The 23,777-nt window shown below is 44.1% G+C and overlaps 1 protein-coding gene across 5 annotated transcripts in view; it reads left to right on the top strand.

Annotated features, from left to right (window-relative positions):
* The window catches only part of AMOT (angiomotin), a 71,906-nt gene that overhangs the window by 30,366 nt on the left and 17,763 nt on the right, over window positions 1–23,777 (top strand). For 4 of the 5 annotated variants that reach the window (XM_082208244.1, XM_082208243.1, XM_082208245.1 and 1 more), the window contains 3 exons: window positions 4,407–5,300; window positions 18,649–19,156; window positions 21,951–22,095. In XM_082208244.1, coding sequence (XP_082064370.1) covers window positions 4,465–5,300; window positions 18,649–19,156; window positions 21,951–22,095 — 1,489 coding nt within the window. In that variant the 5' untranslated portion in view covers window positions 4,407–4,464. Of the gene's footprint in view, window positions 1–4,406; window positions 5,301–14,947; window positions 15,205–18,648; window positions 19,157–21,950; window positions 22,096–23,777 lie in introns of those variants that run through there. The other variant, XM_082208246.1, reaches the window with a different exon arrangement.

The following is a 23,777-nucleotide window of genomic DNA, read 5'->3' as shown; positions in this document are numbered from 1 at the left end:
CTTGTGCTAAAGCCATAAACCAATTATAAGAAGGTAGCACCATTATTATTACAGTAGTGTGTAATACTAATTTATTTGCTAAATGGACTGTGCAATTTGTTTTCTAATATTCCCTCTAGCAACAGATCCAGGAGTTGGTTCTTAAAATATTTTCAGGAGCAGTCACAAATGGATGGATCCTCATCAAATTACACACATTCAGCCTATTCATTTTTTACAATATTGTTTTGAAATCTTTCCTAAAATATCCCAGCAGTGTTTTGGCTTTCTTGTGATGATGGTGGCACGGTCCTGTTTGATAAAATTTGTATGGAGGTCAATCCATGAGGTCTCTCAATTATCCCTCTATATATGAAAGATCCAAGGATACTTTGCTGGAGAAGCTGGAGAATGTGATAAACCTACACATGGTTTTAGACAGCTAAGTCGCAGTTGAACTCAGTGACAGAGGCATATCGAGGGTTGTTTGCACCCTTGGCAAGAGGCTGCATCGTTCTCCGCAACCCAAAACCCCCCACTTCTCCCATGTTTGATCTCACCACTTATTGAACATACAATTAAGCTGTAATTATCACTGGCCGTATTTTTTGCATCTCATTCCCATTCAGCTACCATCTTATAAATTTCTCCTTTGTATGCCTTGGGAGGGGAGGGGAGAGAAGATGAATATTTCAACCCATGCCTTCTGGAAATGTGATATTCAAGAGTAACGACAACAGGATTGAGGTTTTATGCCCTTTTCTAATTTTTTCCAGCATTATGATATCCTTTAAGAGATGTGGTGACCAGAATTATAAACAGTATTTCTAGAGCAGTTGCTCCATAGACTTGTATAAAGCTGTTATGATATTGCCAGTTCTGTTTTCAGTCCTTTTCAAAATGATCCCTAAACTTTAATTCCCCCCCTTTTTTTACCACTGCCACAACTGGATCAACATCTTAATTGATCCATCCACTATGACCATAAGATCTCGTTCTTGGTCAGTCACCACCAGCTCAGACCTCAATAACATATGTAATGTTAGAATCAGCAGGCATCACTTTACACTTGTGATTTAAATTCTCATTCACCCAGTTTGTAGAGATCCTTTTGGTCGCCTCATAGCCTCTTTTAGTTGTTCAACAACAACAACAACCCTGTACAACTTAGTGTCATCAGCAAACTTTGCTGGACTAGATGATCCCATAGCTGTCAACTCTTCCCTTTTTTTAAGGGAAATCCTATTCAGAATAAGGGAATTTCCCTTTAAAAAGGGGAAACGTTGACAGTTATGGATGATCCTCAGGGTCCCTTCCAATTCTTATGATTCTGTGATCTCCAGAAAGGACTAGAAAGATGCTGTGTCTCATGCTGCAAACCTAGGTTCAAAAAGCAGACAACATGCATCCAGTAAATCTAACTCACTATCACAGATGGGTAGGACCGGAACGATGAATTAAACCAGAATGGTTTTCTTATCTATTTCAAGATATAAGAATATTTATCCTACTTTCACTCCCCGCTCCATACCAAACACCATCAGATACACAAAATAAAACGTCAGAATGGGTAGGTACACAGAAAGGATAAAGGTAAAGGTAAATGACTCCTGGACAGTTAAGTCCAGTCAAAGGCGACTATTAGATCAGGAAGGGAAACCCAAAGGAAATCTTCCTTTTTCGCCATAATTTCCAGGCTTCTCTCCCCAGCCCCGCATTCCTAGAAAAAAAAGAGATGCAGCAGAACCCAAATAAGGGGGGGGGGGCGTTATTCTGCAGGGAAGCCAGCAAAAATGTTATTATTAGAAGAAATGAAAGCCAAAGCAAGAGAAGAGAGGCACTGCTTTGCTGCTAAAGCAGTTTTGAGAAGCAAAACCAGAACCAATTAGAAACCCCTTAAATAATCAGCCAGCACAGCAAGAGGTCCACAAGTAAAACTTGCAAACCTCAATGGGTCTCACACTGAGAGACTATCTGAAATTCCCCAGAAGATACCATCAGTTGCTACCTGCAAAGTTAGTGATTTAAGGGGTGAAAATCAGCCAGATCTCACCTCCTGCTCCTGGCCCAAGAGAGAAGTAGTCCATTTTACAGCGTGAAAGCAGTTTGTTTGCTTGCTTATGCAAATCATACAACAATTGAAAATTTTCCTCTTCAGCACAATAGACTTCCTGGGGAGTGGGCTGAAAGGCTGTCTTTGGCTCTTCTACCCAACCAGAGGAGAGTCCCAAATCTCGCAGCAGGAAATCTCAACTTGGTTGCAAGGGGGTGCTCCTGAGTTGCAGAAAACAGCTAGAAACTGGGGACTTTTTAGTGGCCATGACCTCTGGATCTTTGAAGATTTAATTTTGGATACAAACTCTTAGAAATAATTGCATCCTCTGGAGAGTGTGGATGATTGGTATATTACTTTTTAAAAAATCTTTTTACTGTGTTAGGCATTATTCTCTCTCCTGCTTAGTTTTAATTTAAGCTGTTAAATTAGATTGGTTTATTTGTATTGTTTTATACAACCATATACCATTTTTTGGGTATTTATTGATTGATGACATTTCTAATTGTTTCTAGCATACGATCACAGAAATTGCATATAGGCAAGCCTTTGGAACTGCCCCACAACTAGCGAATGAGGGTTAGAGAGAGAGAGAGAGTTCCCTGTTCTGCCAGAGCCTGTGTACAAATTGAGTCTTGCCCAGCAAGCAAGGCGGAGAGCTTAAAATCCGTTTTCACTCTGGTTCCTCTTGGGTTACCCAGTGCAAAACAAAGTGTTAAGCTCTCCACCTTGTTTACATTTAATAATCATTTCTGTGCTCCTTCTCTACTCCTGCTGCTGCCAGGAAACAAGTCAGAGTCTAGTTCAGTGGTTCCCAAAGGGTAGAGGTGGGATTATGTAAGGGGGTTCTAAGAGGCAAGGGGACAACAGGAGGCGCTGAGGGTGTAAATGATGCTCAGACTTTGAAAAGCTGCTGTCACTGGATCAGGTTCATCAGTTTGGTTCAGGGGTCAGCAACCTTTTTCAGCCGTGGGCCGGTCCACCGTCCCTCAGACCTTGTGGGCCGGACTATATTTTGAAAAAATGAATGAATGAATGAATGAATGAATTCCTATGCCCCACAAATAACCCAGAGGAGCATTTTAAATAAAAGGACACATTCTACTCATGTAAAAACACGCTGATTCCCAGACCGTCCGTGGGCCAGATTGAGAACACGATTGGGCCGCATCTGCCCCCCAGGCCTTAGGTTGCCTACCCCTGGTCTGGTTGGATCAATTAAGCGGAACAGTTTTTGTTGGATTTTGAATAAATGTGCAAATAACTGATACTCTTCCAAATTTTATTATCTTATTATATTCCTTAGTGGATCATGAAAAACGCTATTCTAAATAACATTCTTTATAAGGTAAGGTTGGTGGGGAATGGGCACCAGCTTATTGGAACCAAGGGGCTGATGGGCCAAAACTGTTAGGGAACCAGTGGGCTAGCTTGTTGCGATGTCCAAACTTGGGCTTTTGGTTTGTTTTTCTCCAAACAAGGAGCAAATAAGGAGCTTACTGCTTGGAAGTTTGCTTTTTCCAAAAGAAACCGCACAGCCATGAACTCTGTCCCTTTTCCTGGCAACATAGCAGGAGTTGTGGCAGTGGGCGGGGGGGGGGGGAGAGAGAGCAAAGTGGGATTTTTTTAGCCATGTCTGAAAATGAGGTTTCAACCATGGTTCAACATGATGGTGTGAACTTGACAGTATAGACGCTGTCTGTATTTTAGCAATCAAACCTATGGCTAGACTCTTGACGCTCCTTGTGGGAGGTGGCTCTTATTTCAGACCACCTTCTCAGATAAGTCCCTTTCTCTGAATTTATTTATTTATTATTTCACAAAATTTAGACATGGCTTGATTATTTAAAAAAAAACCCACAACAACCCTTCAACGTGGTTTACAAAGGGAACAAAGCAATAAAATTATCACTAAAAACAGTAAAAAAAAACCTCTTATAAACATATAAAAGATTAAAGCAGCAATAAATGAAAAACAGATTAAAACGTGTGTCAGCATTCTACATGTCTGCGCAGGTAGGTCTAAACAAAAATGTTTTTACCAGGCACTGGAAAGAGTGCATTGAAGGTGCCTTGCCTGATGTCAATAAGCAGGGAGTTCCAGACAATAGGTCCAGCAACACTAAAAAATTGATTTCTTGCAAATGTGGAACAGGCAGCTCCCATAATAGTGCTAATGCCACAGATTGAAGCAGTCAGGGTAAGGCAGTCTCAGACAAACTGGTCCCAAGGTGCTAATGGCAATCTTTTTGTTAAGCCCCACTACCTGAATAAGGAAAGGTATGGGGTTTTCTGCCTTCTCCACCCGGACTTCCACCTTCCTCAGCTCAACATGGAGGCCAACAATCCCCTCTTTTCTTCCCCTCCTTTCCAGGTCACGGGCAGCCTGCGCGCCCCCTTTCGCATTCCACCCCCGAGGCCTCGCAGTTGAGATGAGGAATTCAGACGAGCAAACAGCCACGACAGTTTTACAGCGCCTGCTGCAGGAGCAGCTGCGATATGGGAACCCAAACGACAACCGCAACCTCCTCGCTTTGCACCACCAAGCTACGGGCAACGCACCCACTTTCGCCAGCAACGGGAGCCCAGGGGCTCCAAGCGAAGGGCTGAGCCCCCAGGACCACCAGGCCGGAGCCCATGTTGCCCGCCAGGAGCCCCAGGGCCAGGAAATACAAATGGACAACAGTGTCATGGAGAAGCAGCTCTCCCCAAGGCTCCAGAACAGCGAAGACCTCCCAACCTATGAGGAAGCGAAAGTCCAGTCCCAGTACTTCAGGGGCCAGCAGCACGCCAGCGTTGGGGCAGCATTTTATGTGACGGGGGTCTCCAACCAGAAGATGAGGACTGAGGGGCGCCCGACAGTCCAGCGTGTGAGCCCTGGGAAGGTCCACCAGGACGAAGGACTCAAGGACCTAAAGCAAGGGCACGTCCGCTCCCTGAGCGAGAGGCTGATGCAGCTGTCTCTGGCCACCAGTGGCGTGAAGGCCCACGCGCCCGTCACAAGCGCCCCGCTCTCCCCACTCTCCTCCCAGCAGACCAACGACTTCTACAAGAACTCTGTGACAGCTCCTCCCCAGCCAAATATGAAAGGGATGGAGCACAGGGGGCCTCCCCCTGAGTACCCCTACAAAAACATGCCCACCCCTCCGATGAGCTGTAAGCAGATGGACCCCGGGCATTTCTACAGTGACCACCGTCTGGGTCAGCAAGGCCGAGCTGACGGGCCACTGATGAGGTACCAGCATCCTCCTGAATATGGATCTTTCAGGTAAGCAGCCTGCCTTTCATGCACAAAACCAAAGAAAGGGAGCAAATCAGCCCAAGGTCCTCAAAGGGCCCAGAATGAGCTACAGTAAGCCCACAACATACACAGGGCTTATGTTCCAAGGATAACACCTAAAGCTTAAATCGCTTATAATCAAGACACATTGGGTTCAGTGGTGAGCCAGATTGCCAAAGTCATTTTTCCTGGAACCCTGCACTTTGTCCACCCCCTTTTAATTTTTCTTGCAACACACATAACTGCTGATTGCGCACAAGTTAAATGCATGTAAGTTGTGGGCTTACTGTATTTTGCTGGCGCTTTTGAGAATTTCTTCTTGGCTTTTTCCTTACCTGTCTGCACAAACCATCCTTGGGAACTTGTGGTATTTTCAGGTGATGTCTCGGTTTTGTACTTTGCTAATGGGAATCAAGAGAAAATAAGGAGCCTGCAGGATGCAGGCCAATGGCCCATCTAGTCCAGCATTCTGTTCTCACAGTGGCCAACCAGATGCTCAAGAGCCCTTTTCCTTACTGTGGTTTCCAGGAACTAGTATTCAGAAGCATTTCTGTCTCTGACACTGGAGGCAAAACATGGCCATCATGGTGGCCAGTAGCCATCCTGATGTGAAATTGGCTTTCCTTAAAAACAGCTGGAGGAGCAAGAGGACTTCCTGATAGCTGCACCTGTCACTGAAAAGTGCTGTAGGCAGAAAGGGATGTGAGAGGCCTGACCCTTCCAGGATAGAAGTTACCAGAGTGGTAATTCTCCTGCTGGTGGTTTTGCATAGCAGTTACTGGGCCATCACTCAGGCTAGCAGCAGTCAGCTCAGTCAAGCTTCCCATTCACTTAGATCTGTGCATCAGGCCTTCTTGGTTGCTCCTATTGACTACCAGTGTAGATCTTGTGGCAACCAGAGACAGATATTTTGCTGGTGTAGCACATTTGTTACTCTGGCTCCCTGCTGGAGTATGTTTTAGAGTTTGTTAGAGACTGATATATATAAACAAACACTTGCTCATCTTTTTACCAGCCTCTTGAGTGACATGTTTTCTGTTTGGCATTGTTGCGGGGAGGTTACTATGGGACTGTTGTACAGCATTTGTGCTTTTTGCGTACTACTGTTTCAGTGTTTTTTTTGTAAACCATCCTGGAATTTGATAACAAAGATCAGTTATATTTGTAAGTTAAGCAGATAACTAAAATAATAGACTGTAGAAAGTTGTGATAGTCAGAGCTGTTGCTCTGTCTATCTCAGTATGGTCTACACTGAGTGGCCGTGGTTCTCCTGGGTGTTGGGCATAAGATACCTAGGGATCCCATTGAGAATTGAACTTGGCACCTTCTTCATGCAGAGCAGACGCTGTACTGCTCAGTTAGCTATGGCTCCTGCTGTGGACGTCTGTGGCTTTCAAACTTACTTCCCCCAGGGCACAAGTGCCACATCAATTTATTCACTGCAGAATGCTTGCCCGTTGCAGAGGATTCTGGGAAATGTTCCAGGGTACCATCTTCCATGCCTTCCCCTTTTGGTCTCCATGAACAGAAACCACACTCTGCAGCAGGATGCTGTCAGCTCTCTGTGGCTGCTCTTGTGGTGTACTGCATGGTTGAGCAAGGGTTTCGTTGAATATAGTCTGAATTAGAACCTGGTGGTGTGTTCAGCAAGCCCAGCCCTCTCATTAGACAGTGTGAGGCAGATTCTCAGGGGCAGCTGCGGCTCACAGTTCTTGCTCCAGAGCCTCTAGCAACTCCCCTCTGTTGCCCTTTGTCCCGCCACTGCAATTTGGCCTGCTGCCTCAGGGTTGGTGGAGGATGCTCTCCCATTGCTAGTGTTTAAGTAAGATCCATTTGCCAGTCCGGTGGGATTCCAGGACCTGGAAGAGAGCTCCATCTGGCCCAACCTTCAAACCTTTAAGAGCCAGTGTGGCGTAGTGGTTTAAGTTTTGGACTAGGACTTGGGAGGCCGGAGTACAAATCCCCACTTGGCCATGGAGCCCCGGCCACTGCCTCTTATAGCCTAACCCACCTCACAAGATTGTAGTGGGTGTTAAATGAGGAGGGTGATAAACCATGTGTGCCACCTTTCGCTCCTTGGAGGAAAAAAGAAGGGATCTAAATGTGATATATAAATAAACTATCCTTTCTGTCTTCAAATCTTTATTGTTATGATCAATGTAAGAAGCACACAAAACACATTGTCCAGATATGCTGAGTAGGGTTTAAAATAAAACAATCAGTTCAGTCATTTATTCATTGCATTTCCATCCTACCTTTTCCTCTTAAAGAGCTCAAGGTGTGGTGTGCATGGCTCTGCCCCTCATTCAATGAGATTCACGCCCAAGTGGGTAGGTGGGTGAGATTTGAGTCTCTTCCAGGTCCTCATCCCCACACTGGCTCTTGCCTTCTTGACAGCAAATAGAATCTCTAAGCATTCTACAGGAGAACAAAGCATTAAAAGACTGGACATGGGATAAAGTTGCAAGCATCTGTTTGTTCGTTTACAAAAATAATAATTCAAAATACAGTTAAAATTGACGATTGAGCTGAAATATAACTAAATTGCATTTCAGCATTCCACATATCTAGATAGGCTTGCCTAAACAAAAATTCTTCTAGCCTTCGCCAAAAGGAGTACAGGGAAGGCGCATGCCTGATGTCAGTTGTTGCCTTGACCGTGTACATCCCCCTTGGTATGTGTTCTTGGAGAGGCACTGAGATATCTCTGTCTGTCTGTCTCTCTCTTGTTGTATGGACGCATAGGCGTTTTCCTTCCACATTGGTTCCTCACTTGCTGAGGGAAGAGTCTGGTGTTCTTGAGTCTATAGGATTCTTGCTGTGCTTTTGGCTCAGGCATTGATGATGGAGCGTTTTTTTTCCAAATCTGGTACCTCCAAAGATTGGAAATGTAAGCCTAGGCTTACCGGCTGCTTTGTATCACTGAAGAAACGTGTTCTCCCATCCAGGAGTGACTCCGTTACCTTCTACACTTCACGATACAGCATGTGAGTTGTCCCAAATATCAACAAAAGTTCTGTGCATTTTTCAGATTGCAGGTAGACCATTGATGGGGTTTTGCTGGATGAATTCTGTGCTGCTTCTCTGTTTTAAGCTTTGGTTTGCATGCATGATTTGAAATTAGTTGTATAATACCTCTGAATAGAGATTGAAGAGCAGCAGGAAAGGACCCCCCCCTTTCTGATTGTTGGTTGATGTATTCTAAATTTTGTCTTTGCAGAAAAGTTTGCATTGCAGAGGGGGTTCGACTGGATAATCCTTTGGGGGCCTTCCAACGCTTCAATTCTGTGACTCTATGAAATGAGAAATATGATTGCTGCCCAGCTTGGACCAGAATTTATTTATTTGTCCTAGTCAGCAAATTGTGTCCAATATTCTAGCCAGTGGGAATATTAAAAGAGTTTACCTGAGCACATGCAGAGTGCCTTTTCCTCCCATTGAGCAAGGGAGCCACCAGCTGCTACTGCTGCTGCTGCTGCGCTGACAGTCAGCTTTATTGAACACAGCCAAAGGCATTTCCAGTACAAAAATTATATAGTTTCTAAAGCAATGTATGAATTAAAGGAGATGCATGTTGCAGAAAGTCACAGGACAACCATTAGTAGCCATGTGTGCCATCCAGCAAGGGTAATGAAACATTGTGTTAAGATTTATAATACATGATAATTCTTGACAGTGCAAGTTTAGCTACCGAATGTGTAATGTGTTTATCAGCTAGACATTCTGAATACAGCTGAAGAATAGGGGATAAATATCTCTCTTTGGGCTCCAAATGCAAAGGACAGAACCGCAAATTTTATTTCTTACGCAAATTTTATTCCTTAAGACTATATATAATCTTTATTCTCAATAATGAGAATAATATTATCCATAGGTGCATAATACTTTTAGTTTTATAAATTTTTATTATTTGTAAAAGGAATATTTGTATAAGTTAATACTTTATTATTTCTTTGGACCTGTACTATAGCTTTGCACTTTTGTCCTTCCATGCTGCGGCACTTAATGGCTTAAATTTTTGATTCTTTGTTATGTCTGCACTTCGTTGCAATTATCAAATCAATAAAAGAAAAGCAGATATGCATGGAGATATGCATAATATTTTAGATCTGATTACAACTGAATATCCATATCCATTCTGCAACTGAGATTCCAAGGTGTCTCCTGTCCAAATATGCTGAGAGCATCTGCCAAAACCTAGGTTTTGTAAAAGCTCCGAGGAGCTGTGAATAGAAATAATGGCGCCTTGAATGATTGATCTTGATTTTAGGTGTACCAGATGGGGGGGGGGAAGCATCAACCACAGATGCTTTGTCTTGATCAACATCATGATCCAAAATCCAGTTCCTAAGAACATGGGGACTAAGATATTTCCGCATGGGGAGATTACAAATCCTTTGTCTATCTTTTATTTAGGGCTGCCATTTATCTGGGGGGGGGGGGATTTTGGATTCTGAGGTTTTCCGTAAAAGAAAAAAGCTCAACAACTTTTTTATTATTATTTTCATTAATTAGTTTATTTTATTTATTGCCTACCCATCATCCTAAGGTCCGGGGGGGGGGGGTTGCAATAGGAGTACTATTTAATAGATCTCTTACATGGAAGAACTTATTCTGCAGAATTTCCAGCTCAGATTTGGCTCCTATTCCCCAAGCTTATGCCCCACGTAACATTTGTGCTATGATTTTAGCCACAAAGATCTCAAGAGCAGTATCGATTAATTAGCCGCCTTTTGTATGGACCTGGCATGCAGTAATTTAATCGCACCCATAAGAGTTTCTCATCAAGTGGATCTGTTCAAGGGCATGCCCATCTAATGACCACCTGAACTTAGGTGCCTTCTTCCTAAGTCTAATGGCCTTAGTTTTCCTATTGTTTACTGCCAGCTGATCTTCTTTTACAGAGTTGCCCAAATTTGGTTAATGTTCCTTTAAAGCCTGTTCTGTTCAAGGAGAGCAAGACCAGGTCATCAGCCCAAAGCATTTCAGACAACTTACAATTTCCAATTGAAGGGGGAAAGTAGGAAGGGGAAAGCCATACAGTCATACCTCAGGTTGAATGTGCTTCGGGATGAGCGTGTTCGAGTTGCACTCCGCGGCAACCCGGAAGTAACGGAGTGTGTTACTTGCAGGTTTCGCCGCTTGCGTATGCGCAGACGCTCAAAATGACGTCATGCGCAGAAGCACCGAAACGTGGGCCGCGCAAATGCGCACACGGGTTACGTTTGCTTCTAGATGTGAACGGGGCTCTGGAACGGATCCCGTTCGCATCTAGAGGTACCACTGTACCTGGATTTAAATGGTTAATAGTTACTAGAAATTACGCCAAAATATAGCCTTGTTTCATTCCTTGCTTGATAAGAAATGCTCGTGATAAGGCAAATAATTATCTTGATGTTGTAACTGAATAACCAGAGTATTATTTTATCAATGTTTATGCTATAATCACTCTCTGTTAAATCAAAGGCTGATGAACATGAACAGTGGCTATAAAAATGAACTTGTTTGGATTGTTGGTGTGTTCACAAATTTGCTGATAAGTCTGGTCTACAGTACTCCTGCCCTGCTTGTTTTGCACAGATTGTTTCCTATCCCATTCTTGTAACTTATTTAGTTAACTTATATAGTTTAGAGACTACATCTAAAAGACTGGTAGGTCTGTAGCTCCAAGGCTCTGAGCAATCACTTTTCTTAAGGATTGGATTTACGGGAACGCCATCTTGAAGGAAAGTGACCAGTTGTGTTGCTAAGTTCGCCAGAATTGGAGACCACCAACTAACAGCCAAAGTCATGTCTTCTGCTCTGCTCTGGAAGTCAGTCCTATGAATAATTGCCTAAACCAGATGCCTAACTCTGTGTGAGATCAGGCAGTGAGCCTTCCCGATGCACGGGGTCATCAGAGCTTGAGGCATTCAAACCCACAAAGATGAAAAACATCCTCTCTCCTGGTATGTAGTTGAGCAGCTTTGTAGAAGTCTAGGTCTACTTGCCAAGAAGGTGGTGTCTGGCTCTGAGGAGGGAAAAAAACGCTATTTCGCATGGTGTATTTCAAAAGTGGTGAGCACTTTGCTCCTAGGTTCTTTTTTTGCGTAAAAACATAAGTTGGGTTTGTGCTAAGTCAGTAGTTCTGTCAGTGCAAATATTTCTCCTTGCACAGTGGAGCTTTGCTACTTCTTCTCTCTCCCCCTCCCCACCTCCTAAATCTATTCTGGGGTTCCTCCAGTCCTCTGGAGCCAGTGTGGCATAATGGTTAGGGTGTGGGACTGTGACCTGAGAGAGCAGGGTTCAAATCCCCACTCAGCCATGAAGCTCACTGGGTGACTTTGGGCCAGTCAGCATCTCTTGGCCTAACCTCCCTCACAGGGTTGTTGTGAGGATGAAATGAGGAGGAGGAGGAGAACCATCTACACCACCCTGAGCTCCTTGGAAGGTAAAGGGAGTATATAAATGTAATAAAGAAATAAATAAAATAATGATGCAGGGCAGGGAACATGAGACATAGAGAGGGAGATGCCTTGTTGTGCTAACAGTAGTCCTAGAGCAGATCGGACACTTTAGTGGTTCCCCAAGTGGGCAATAGCACATACCCACACCCCAGGGAGTGCTAACTGGCAGGGAGGTGCTGGAGGTTTCAGTGACTGTCAGACTTCGAAAAACTGGTATCACCAGATCAAGTTCATCAGTTTTGTTAAATTAATTAAACTGAATAGTTTCAATTGCATTTTGAATAAATGTGCGATTAATCATTGCTGTTCTGAATTTTCATTGTGTTGTTACCTTCCTTAGTGGAATGTGCAAACCGCTATTCTGAATCATGCTTTTTATAGGGTAGGGGGCATTGGGGCTGAGTTTACAGAGCCAACATTCAAAAGCAGTTCAGGAAGCCTTTGGTTTCTTTCATGCAGGAAAATCAATCTCTGTGTTTTCCTAAATATTCTGCTTTTTGGTTCCTGTTTAGGACACTTAAATCAGACCACCCTGTGACTCTCAGTGCTGGCTGGAGCTGATGGAGGTTGGAAGGCAACAACTTCAGGAGGGCCACAGGCTCCCCACCTTTCCTTTGATTATTCAAAGACCTGAATCTCTCATGTATTATTTAATCCTTACCCATCTCATCCCAATACAGTATTCTTATTTTTCTGCCCTAACCACCAGAAGACAGGGTGATTAATACATCCTGCACTCACTTGCAAATAGCATCCCTGTAATCACCAACTGCCTGCACTTTCTATAAACAATCAAAAGATATCGTTGATTCAAAAGGTTTTCTGTTAGGGTTTTACTCTTGTTCTAAATGCACTTGCTGTTTTTAACTTGTTTAAATCACTTTGAGACGGTGGTTTAGAAACTGACAGATTGCTCATGATTATCATAATAAAATATACTACTACCACTACTATTGATGATAATAATGTCCTTTCCTAGAGGCTCATTTTCTACGGGAACTTCAACCAACAGACAGCCTTTGGGTGTTAAAGTATACAGTACAGTGGTGCCTCGCAAGACGAAAAGAATCCGTTCTGTGATTCTCTTCGTCTAGCGGTTTTTTCGTCTTGCGAAGCAAGCCCATTGACGGATTAGCACTTTTAGCGGCTTTTAGCAGCTTATCTGCTGATCGGATCAGCTGATAAGCGGCTTAGCGGCTTAGAAAAAGGGGGGAGGGGAAAAACCAGCAGGAACTCGCAAGACATTGTCGTCTTGCGAAGCAAGCCCATAGGAGATTCGTTTTGCGAAGCACCTCCAAAACGGAAAACCCTTTCGTCTAGTGGGTTTTCCGTCTTGCGAGGCATTCGTCTTGCGGGGCACCACTGTATTAGAGTTATTTCTTGTCTTGAGGCATCTTTTTCTGCATTGGGGTAGCGCAGTCTCCTCTACTCCCCATGGTCAGATTCACCATATTTTTATTTAAATCATAGCAATCAATTCTAAACCTGTCTCTGTGCTTATAAATCAGCATGCCGATTTAATGCGAAATCTGTATCTTCTGGTGATGCATTTCTTCCTTTTGGGCTGTGAATCCCGTTCTGCATATTTGAATTTAAATATTCACATGACTTCATTTCCCTCTTTTTAAGTTAGGAGAATTTTAGAATGCTTTTTTTGCCAGAAGCAGCTAAAATTCCACTTCTGTAATATGTACAAGGATTCCCTCCTCCCTTCTTTTTAACCTGAATAACCCCCATTGCGAAGACAGTTATAACAGAAGAACAATAAGAAGACTTAAACACATAGTTCCTAACTTGTAATTTGTGGAGGGAGACAATAGCAGCAGCAATGGGGGTGTGGAAGTGAGACTCGGATGGCAATTAATTAATTCAGATTATATTACGCAATGGAAGCAGGGCAGCAGCGGACTAAGAACACCTAAAACTTACAAATAAATTCGTTGCCCTCCAACCAAGAGCTCAGAGCAGCTGAGAGCACTTGTAGGCTGCATACTTTTTGCCATTCAGTTCATTTTCATTGTTAGTTATTACTGTACTAGAGGTTGTTTACAACCAAAATACTAAAAAAAAACCACCACCCCATATTGCCACCCTATCACTACAGTACAGTTGTATTTTATGCTGTGGTTTGGTTTCAGGGGTTCAATATGTGCACAAAAATGTGTACAGTTGTACCTTGGTTTTCAAACAACTTAGTTCTCAAACGTTTTGGCTCCCGAACGCCGCAAACCCAGACGTGATTGTCCCAGTTTGCAAACTATTTTTGGAACCCAAATGTCTGACGCGGCTTCCGATTGGCTGCAGGAGCTTCCTGTAGCTAATTGGAAGCTGAGCTTTGGTTTTGGAAGTCAAAAGGGCTTCTGGAACATATTCCTTTCGGCTTCCAAGGTATGACTGTATACTCAAACCTCCTCCATATGAGCATATCAGCTTTCCAAAGTGACTGTGCTGAGAGGGCCCTGCTAATTTGAAATCTCCTGGGATCTCAAGGCAGCCCTGTGAGATCTCATGAGTGCATCCCAGAATCAGTGTGACAAGGAGGGCCTTGTCCCCCGAAACAAAACTGAGAGCTGAAAGGATATTTTTGCGCCAGGAAAACCTAGTGCAAAAAGAGCTTTGAAGCCCTCCACCTTTAACTTGCAGAATTTCAACCCGTCGGTCTTTAGCTGCGTATGATTGAAGTCACATTACTTCAGTGCCCATAAGATGTACACAAAACATAGCTAAAAGCGAACAGAATCCAGTAATTCATTTTGCATAGGGTACTTTGAAATAATACTGTGCTCACAAAATATCAGCAAATGTGAACGTTACTGTCCCGCAAAGCAACTCCTTAGCATTAATAATAATAATAATAATAATAATAAGTATCAGACTTCAGACTAAGAAGACAAACCTTGCAAAATATGTAGGGCAGGGTTCAACTGTTCAAGACAGCAATGAACTGCTAAGCTATTATGTATTTATATTTGGTTCAGGTCAAGCTGATCTTCTCTCGCCGATCTTGCCTAATAAACAGCTGGCTAGTGGTTGTTGTTCCTTCGGCCAATGGACAGGGCAAGACTGTCCTTTCGCCTCCTTTCTGCAGTCCCAGGCCATCTGTCACGGCTATGAATTCAGCAGGGTTGAGTTTGCATATAACACTTAATGTGGTTCCTGACAAATTTAAGGGGAAATACGGACCCTTTTCTCTTTGCTGAAACCACACCCACCTCTTCCTCGTTTACTGTTTGGAGGAGAAATTGAGCCAGTTGTGGTGTGGTAGCTGGAGTGTCGGACTAGGACCTGGGAGACCAGAGTTCAAATCACCAGTTGGCCACGAAGCTTACTGGGTAATCTTGGGCCAGTCACTACTTGTCAGCTGGATCTACCTTGCAGGGTTGCTCTGAGGATAAAATGGGGAGGAGAAAGACTATGCATGTCACCTTGAACTCCTTGGAGGAAAGGTGAGTTATAAATGAGATAATTAGATCAATAATGAATACAATAAACTGTGTCTCGTTCTCCCTCCCTTTTTGGGAGTCGGAGGAGTAGCTTCCATTGACCAGGCCAGGCACTATATGGTTTTGTGGAAGCCTTTATGTTTTTCTGACTAGAACCCTGTGATCCACTAACTTGAACCAGGTTCCACATAGTGGCTTTTACCTGATGCACTTTTATGTGACGTTTGTGCTTTGTGTGTGCGCAGGTGCAGAACATAGATTTAAGGACCAGGGTTCCTTTGGGCATTTGCTTAGCCCACAAATCATGACTAGGTCACAGAATCTGCTACTGCTGCTTAGTCTTTAGATGGTTTGGGCAGGATTTTTGTCAATTGATCAGTCATTAATGGTTGAGGGTGTGGGGTTTGTTTAGCCTGGAGAAGAGAAAACTGATGTTCTAAGACATGATAGCCATATTCGATTATCTGAACAGCTGTCACATAGGAGATGGAGCCAGCTTGTTTTCTACTGCTACAGGGGGTAGGGCACAAACCAGTGGCTTCAAGTTACAAGAAAGGAGATTCCAGCTAAACATCAGGAAGAACATTCTGACAGTCAGAGCTATTTGATAGTGGGATGGACTTACCTTGGAAACTAGTAGGCTCCTCTTCTTTGAAGGCTTTCAAGCAGAGGTTGGATGGCCATCTTGTTAAGAGATTCTTTAGCTAGATTCTTGCATTGTAGAGGGTACGACTGGATGACCTTGTGGTCTCTTCTGACTTTGCATCATTCTGTGATTTATTATCCCGTCACAGACCCAGAGCATACAAAGAATGGAAACGTTGAAGATTAATTAAAACATTTCCTTGTTTAAAATTCAGGATTATGCAAAATATAAGATATGCACATATTTAAAATACTATATGATATGGAAAATAAAAACATGAGATACAATTTGCAATTAACGTGAAAGTTTCATCTTCGGAGACCTTTCAGCTGAGAAGCAAACCTTGGTCATTAACGTTGTTATTCTTTTTATCCGCCAAGAAATATTCCATTCCTGGGTCTTGCCAGAGTGTTTCTTCATAAGGGACAAAAGCTTTTTGTTGCTTGGAGATCTGTTGGTAGATCCCAATCTACCTTCTGTCCTGTCCTGCCATATATAGTGGCCATCTTCATGTGTTCTAGTCGCATCTTGTGGTGTTAGGGATAATCCTTGTTAAAGGTACCCCCGTTGTTAATCCTCTTCTTGTTCTTAAGGGAAATTCAAATATATCTTTTTGTAATGTTTATTTCCCAATAAACTGAGTCCCTTCCTCCAACTCCTTAGAATCTGCATCTCGGAGTGGCAGATGTCTGTCATATCTCTCTGGCATGCATAGATGCGTGTAAATGGACATGCATGATCTCAGAATGTCAGATTGCTATTTGCTGTGGACTAGCATACCCAGTCCCACCCGTCCCACCCTGCCTGGACAACTGTCTGTCCAGATAAGTAAATTTATTAGACAGATAGGCAGTCTTTGAGTAGCATCTCTTCTAGACATAGAATCTCTATTGTGAGATTCAAACCCTCTTGCATGTGATTTTAAAAAATATTTTTTAAAAGAACGAACTTACCAGTGGGCATTTACCAGCACACATTGCTTCAAATCCCACGGTAGGACAGACTGTTCTGAGATAAAATGGAAACCCTCTTAGAATCATAGAGTTGGAAGGGACCCTGAGGGTCATCTAGTCCAACCCCCTGCAGTGCAGGAATATGTAGCTGTCCCATGCAGGGATCGAACCTGCAACCTTGCTTTTATTAGCACCACACTCTTGTCAGCTCTAACCAAGTGAGCTATCCTGTCTTGCAAGGTCTCTGTTCCCAATGCTGTTTAACATCTCCAAGGGCTTGCAAGGCCTCAGACTTGAATTCTGGTGCTTCACGAGGCACCGGAAGATGTATCGGGGGTCCAGCAATGTGGGTTCTCAGCACCCACAACAAATTTTTGTGGGTTCTCAGGCCCCTGGGGCCCCCTATAGTTGGCACCCCTGACCTGATCCAGTAGGGCTTTTCTTGTGTTAAGCAGACAATATGTTAGCAGGTGATTTCTGGTGTTGGTGACAGAGAGCATCTAACACGTGGGCTGATGTGAGCTGCTCTTGCTAACCAGTTTGTTACCAGGTGAAATTCAAGGTGGTGAGGCTCTGCTTTTAACCTGAGCATTGATTGCTGAAGGTGTGTCTTCTTCCATATGAGACCTTCCCATTCTTTAAGAACTTGCTTAGATTATTTTCTTTGTATGCTGGTGGTCATTGTGGAAAGGGCTTCCTTGATGGCGGCCTACAGATCACAGAACCAGTGACCTATTCATTCATTCATTCATTCATTCATTCATGGCATTTCTACCCTGTTCTTTAGCTGAAAGGGCTTCCAGAACTGCTGACGAAAATGAGTAGTAAGGCAGTCTTTGCCCTTAGGTTTACATTCTTAAAGTTAAGGTTCTTGTAATGGACAGCTGGTATGGAAAGTTCAGGTAGCAGTTGAGGGAGCACGTATGTCTTTTTCCATACCCTAACGGAACAGCACCCAGCAGATTCAGGGCTGTGTCTCTTCAAAGGAAACTGTAAACAAGCTTTTAATGTTTGCCACATCTTTGGGGAGAGGGAATGCTCATTGTCTCCTTTACATAGTTGTATTGATGTTTTCACTGCATTTTTTTAAAAAAATATTATTCTCCATCTGGAGACCAGCAAGCAAAATATTTTTTACAAATAAATATAAATGCAGAATGCAGCAGGTAAGAAATTTTTGGGAGGTTCAGACAGTGAACCTTAACACGAGAACAAAGGTTTTTGCAGTGGGGCACATTGATCACTCTTCTTTTCCCCTTTGGTGTGCTAGAAGGAATTTTCTTAAACCAGCCTCAAAAAAAATTAATTGCTTCTGAAATGGTTATGCTTTCAGGCTAATTTGTATTTGATGGAAGATTGATATACAGTAGCTGGGCCAAACAAGCATCTAATTCTCACTGAGGTTGTCAGTCAGTACCAACTGACTGTACCAATTCAGACTGCACATGAGGGCCCATGTGACTGACATTTCCTCCATGTCAGGAAAAAAGGACAAAGTCTTACACAATAAAAATGAGTTCTCTGGGTTGAAGGCTTTTTACCTGACCTGCTAACTCTTCATACGTAGGAACCATTTTTGGTCGGGTACCATTCCATGGGCAGAACTATCACCTGCAATCTGAAGTAGCACAGTGCAGGTTCTAGGTCAGACTACAATGCCCACCAGCCCCTGCAGGCCAGACTACAACTCCCACCAGCCCCTGCGGGCTGGACTACAACTCCCATCACCCCCTGCATCATATGGCCAGGCTGTAGAGGCCTTGACCGCACACCCATCTCTGTTCATATGACTTTGTCTCTTTGCCAGATCAGCCCAAGTGAGCCACTGGTGTTTGTTGGTCTTTGCAGGCAAAACCCAGAGCACCAGCTGCAGCAGAGGCCTCCTCACCACCACAGCCCAACGTCTTCACTCACCTCCTTGGGCTCCATGACGCTCCTGCAGTCGCTGCCTCCCTCCAGGGTATCTCCTTCCCAGCCTCCAAACACTCCTGTCCAAGGAGACCCTTTCTCCCAGCAACGGACCCAGCAGCTCTTTATGCCCAGCCACGTCCACCAGGGAGAGCTTTACCGGCTCTGCCAGCCTGTGGTTGGGCAGCCACAGCAGCATTTCCAGCAGCAGCAGCAGATGCAGATGCAGATGCAAATGCAGCAGCAACATCATCAGCATCAGCAAGGGGACTCCTACTCGGCCCTCAGCAGGCCCCAGCCGACCCCTTCCCCATACCAGCAGATGCCTGTCGACCCTTTCGCCATTGTCTCCAGGGCCCAGCAGATGGTGGAGATCCTCTCTGATGAGAACAGAGCTTTGCGCCAGGAGCTGGAAGGATGCTATGAGAAAGTAGCCAGGCTCCAAAAGGTAAGAACTGGTGAAACCTCCCCATCCCACCCCCATTTAGTATTTCATTCTTAGGAGTGTAAGAGGTGCCCTTCAGACCGCTGCCCTTCCAAGTCCAGCATCCTGTTCTCACAGCGGCCAACCAGACGCCTGTATGGAATCCGCAGGCCAGGCCTGAGCACAAGAGCCCTCTCCTGTCCTGCAGTTTCCATCAACAGCATTGTTGCCTCTGACCGCGGAGGCCAAGCGCAGCCTCCATCATGGCTAGTACCCCTTGATAGCTTTATCCTCCATTAATCCGCCCATTCCTCTTTCTAAGCCATCCAAGTTGTCAGCCATCACTGCCTCCCGTGGGAGGGATTTCCACAGTTTAACTATGCACTGAGTGAAGAAGTACTTTCTTTTATCTGTCCAAAATTCTTCCAACATTCAGCTTCATCAGATATCAGCAAGTTCTAGTTTTATGAGACAGGGAGGAAAACGATTCTCTATCCACTTTCTCCAGGCCATGCATAAATTTATGAACTCCTATTGTTTGGCCTCTTACTCGCCTTTGCTCTGAAGTGAGAAGTCCCAAAGGTTGCCACCTTTCCTCATAGGGGAGTGATGGCATTCCTTTCATCACTTTGATTGCCCTTTTCTGAAGCCGGAGAACACCACAGTTGTTGTATGCAAGCATCTACTGGGAGAACTTTTTATGTCTTGGTTTAGTCTGCATGTATACTGTTGGACCACATTTGCTTTTACGTACATCTGCTGCTGTCTTGCTTATGGCTTCAGAAGACCCTTGCACAGTGGCTGAGACCTGCTTTGTACAGAGAGAGTCCTGGCTTCAGCCCCCAGCAGCATCTCTAGAGAGGGCTGGGCAAGTCTGGCCTGAATCCTTGGAGAACAACTTCCGGTCAACGTGCATAACACTTGAGCCACGTTGACCAAGAAGGCAGCTTCCTATTGCACATGTCCTAGAAATTGTGGCTTTTGTGAGGGTGTTGAAACACCTCTCGTTGACCCACAAAACTTTGCATTCTTTGGAAAGGTGGAGGAGACTCATTTCATAGAATTGTAGAGTTGGAAGGGACCCTGGTGTCATCTAGTCCAAGCTTCTTGCAATGCAGAATCTCAGCTAAAGCCTCCATGACAGATGGCTATCCAACCGCTGCTTAAAAATCTCCAAGGAAGGAGAGTCCACTACATTCTGAGGGAGTCTGTTTCACTATTGAGCAGCTCCTACCACTAGAAAGTTCTTCCTGATGTTTAGTCAGAATCTTGAAGCCATTGGTTCAGGTCCTGCTCTCTGGAGGAGGAGAAAACAAGCTTGCTCCATCTTCCATGGGACACCCTTTTAGATGGCTTGTGGGCATCCAGTGAAGCTGAATGTTGGCAGATTCAAGGCAGACAAAAGAAAAGACTTCTACACAGCACAGAGTTAAACTATGGAACTTGCTCCCACAGGAGGCAGTGATGGACACCAACTTGGATGGCTTTAACAGAGATTTAGACAAATGGATGGAGGCAAGGGCGATTGATGGCTACTAGCCAGGGTGTCATGCTCTGCCCTCCACAGCTGGAGGCAGTAATGCTTCTGAATACCAGTTGCTGGAAAGCACAGAAGGGGAGAGGGCTCTTGCTTGTGGGCTTCCTTTTGAGGCATCTGGTTGACCACTGTGAGAACAGGATGCTGAACTAGATGGGCCATTGTTCTGATCCATTGGTCAACCTAACTCAGTATTGTCCACACTAACTGGCAGCAACTTTCCAGGATTTCAGACATGGAGTCTCTACCAGTCCTACCTGGAGATGCTGGGGCTTGAACCTGGGACCTTTTGCATGCAAAGCAGATGCTCTGATCATTGAGCTATGGCCCTCCTTCTCCCATCCAATTTTCTCAGGACCAGACCTGCTTGCTTCAGTACCAGAACAGTATCATGTGCCTGTGGCTCACTGAGTGAAAGGTGTTCTGTTTGCAACATGGTTGTGATCTGCTTTCTTTTGCATGAGGTCTAGTCGTTCATTCCCCCACTACCACCACAAAGCTTATATAAAGGTAAAGGTACCCCTGCCCGAACGGGCCAGTCTTGACAGACTCTGGGGTTTGTGCGCCCATCTCACATCTATTGGCCGGGGGCCAGCGCTGTCCGGAGACACTTCCGGGTCACGTGGCCAGCGTGACAACGCTGCTCTGGCGAGCCAGAGCCGCACACGGAACGCCGTTTACCTTCCCGCTGGTAAGCGGTACCTATTTATCTACTTGCCCCCGGGGGTGCTTTCGAACTGCTAGGTTGGCAGGCGCTGGGACCGAGCAGCGGGAGCGCACCCCGCCGCGGGGATTCGAACCACCGACCTTTCGATCGGCAAGCCCTAGGCGCTGAGGCTTTAGCCCACAGCGCCACCCGCGTCCCTTATATAAAGGTAAAGGTACCCCTGCCCGAACGGGCCAGTCTTGACAGAAAAAGCTTATATATGTTCGTGCTAAATACTGTTATATAGTGGATAGGTAGGTAGGTAGATGATGAGATATAGATAGATGATAGATAGATAGATAGATAGATAGATAGATAGATAGATAGATAGATGATAGAGAGATGATAGATAGATAGATAGATAGAGAGAGAGAGAGAGAGAGAGAGAGAGAGATGATAGATAGATAGATGATAGATAGATAGATAGATAGATAGATGATAGATAGATAGATAGATAGATAGATAGATGATAGATGATAGATAGATGATAGATAGATAGATAGATAGATAGATAGATGATAGATAGATGATAGATAGAAAATGCATGTATAGTTTTCTTTTCTTGTTTGCTCCAGCTGGAAACAGAAATTCAGCAAGTTTCAGAAGCCTACAATAACCTGGAAAAGTCTTCCACAAAGCGGGAGACTCTGGAGAAGACCATGAGGAACAAGCTGGAAGGAGAGATACGAAGGCTGCATGACTTCAATAGAGACCTCAGAGGTAAATTTCTGTTTATACATGAGTTTAAAGCAGGCTTCCCTGGGTTTGGAGTTGCTGGGCTCTAGCTCCCATCAGCCCCTGCCAGCAAAGCCTATAGTCAAGGATTATAGGAGTTGCAGTCCAGGAACACATTATGCCAATGTCGTTTTCTTCCAGGTACAGGTGTTCCAGTTAGAGCCATAGCTACTGTGCAGGCTAATAAAAATCACCTTGGCCACTAAGACTACCAGCATTTCTCTAAACATATGGTTCCAGGAGTGCACACACAGGCATGAAAAAGACATTTAAAATACTCTACGTGTTAGCACTGATAGCTGATGACTGACTAATGTATGTAATTAAGATTAGTACCATGATAGAAAGATTTTTGATTCTAATACCACACTATTTATTTCCCTTGTAAATAATTTTTATTGGCTTACAAGTCTTAGCACGCCTCCCCTTACAACAGCTCTGTGTAGTAACTTGGACTGGGAAAACACTGGTATCCTGCTTGCCTGCGAAACTTGCTGTATGGCAACTCTGAGGTCTCTGAGAACTCAGTCATTCATTCATTTTATATCCCACCTTCTTTCCCCCACAAGGAGCTCAAGGTGCTATACATGGTTCTTCTCTGGCTCATTTAATCCACACGACAACCCTGTGAGGTTGGTTAGATTGAGAGGCAATGACTAGCCCAAAGTCATCCAGTGAGCTTCATGGTTGAGCGGGGATTTGAACCCCAGTCTCCTAGGTCCTAGTCGGACACTCTAACCCCTACTCCACACAGGCACTCTGTTCTGCTGAGAGCATGTGACGAACTCCAGGTTGTCTGATAGACTTCACAGCTCAAGGGAGATTTCTACCCAAGTGCAGCATTCTCTGTCTTCTGACTCTGTTGTAGCGACACAGATGTTGAATTGTGCCATTGTGGCAGTTTGCCATACCTAAAAGCTCTCTAGCCTATTTTGAGAAATTCTATGCTTAAAACTTTTATTTATTTATAGCTTTTTCTAACTACACCCTTCAGCTGGAAAAGAAGTCTTGGAGGGTGATTTACAGATCAGTTTTTTAAAGAAAGAAAGAAAGAAAGAAAGAAAGACTGTCACTGTCCTCAGGCAACCATCTAAAAGACACAGCAGAAAAGGCAAATGAGTGGGGAAGGAGGAGAAAATAAGGAAACTCAGATACCAGATACCAGAAGAGATCTTCTAATGAGCAGCTGAGATATTAGCCCTTCCTCCCCCTTGAACTGCTTATAACAGCTGGTTTCTCAGGTGCTCCAGTAAAGTGACCCTGCACTTCTCCTCCTCTCCCACTGCCCCCTCACCACCCCTGGTTGCATGACAGAGTCTTCTTAAAATTATTTATTTTTATAAATAATTTTTATAAATAATATTTTTATAAAATATTTTTTTAATTTTATTTTAAATAATATTTTTATAAAATATTTTTTTAATTTTATAAATAATTATTTTTCAGCCATGAGAACTAGCCTCCATTGTGGCCAGTAGCCATTGATAGCTTTACCATCTGTGAATTTATCCAGTCATCTTTTATTGCTATCCACCTCACTGCAACTTGGTATCAGCTCCAGCCGGAGCACCAGATTGATTGAGGAAGCTTGGTGTTAGAAAAACGTACAGTATGCTAGCTGCAATTAGCTGTGCGGATTCTGTAAAATGTATTTATCCTCTCCTCTG

This window comes from Podarcis vaucheri (assembly GCF_965113315.1).
Source record: "Podarcis vaucheri genome assembly, chromosome: Z".
In the NCBI taxonomy this organism is placed as follows: domain Eukaryota; kingdom Metazoa; phylum Chordata; class Lepidosauria; order Squamata; family Lacertidae; genus Podarcis; species Podarcis vaucheri.
Note: the sequence above shows the minus strand (reverse complement) of the source record. Positions and strands in the feature narration are given on the sequence as shown.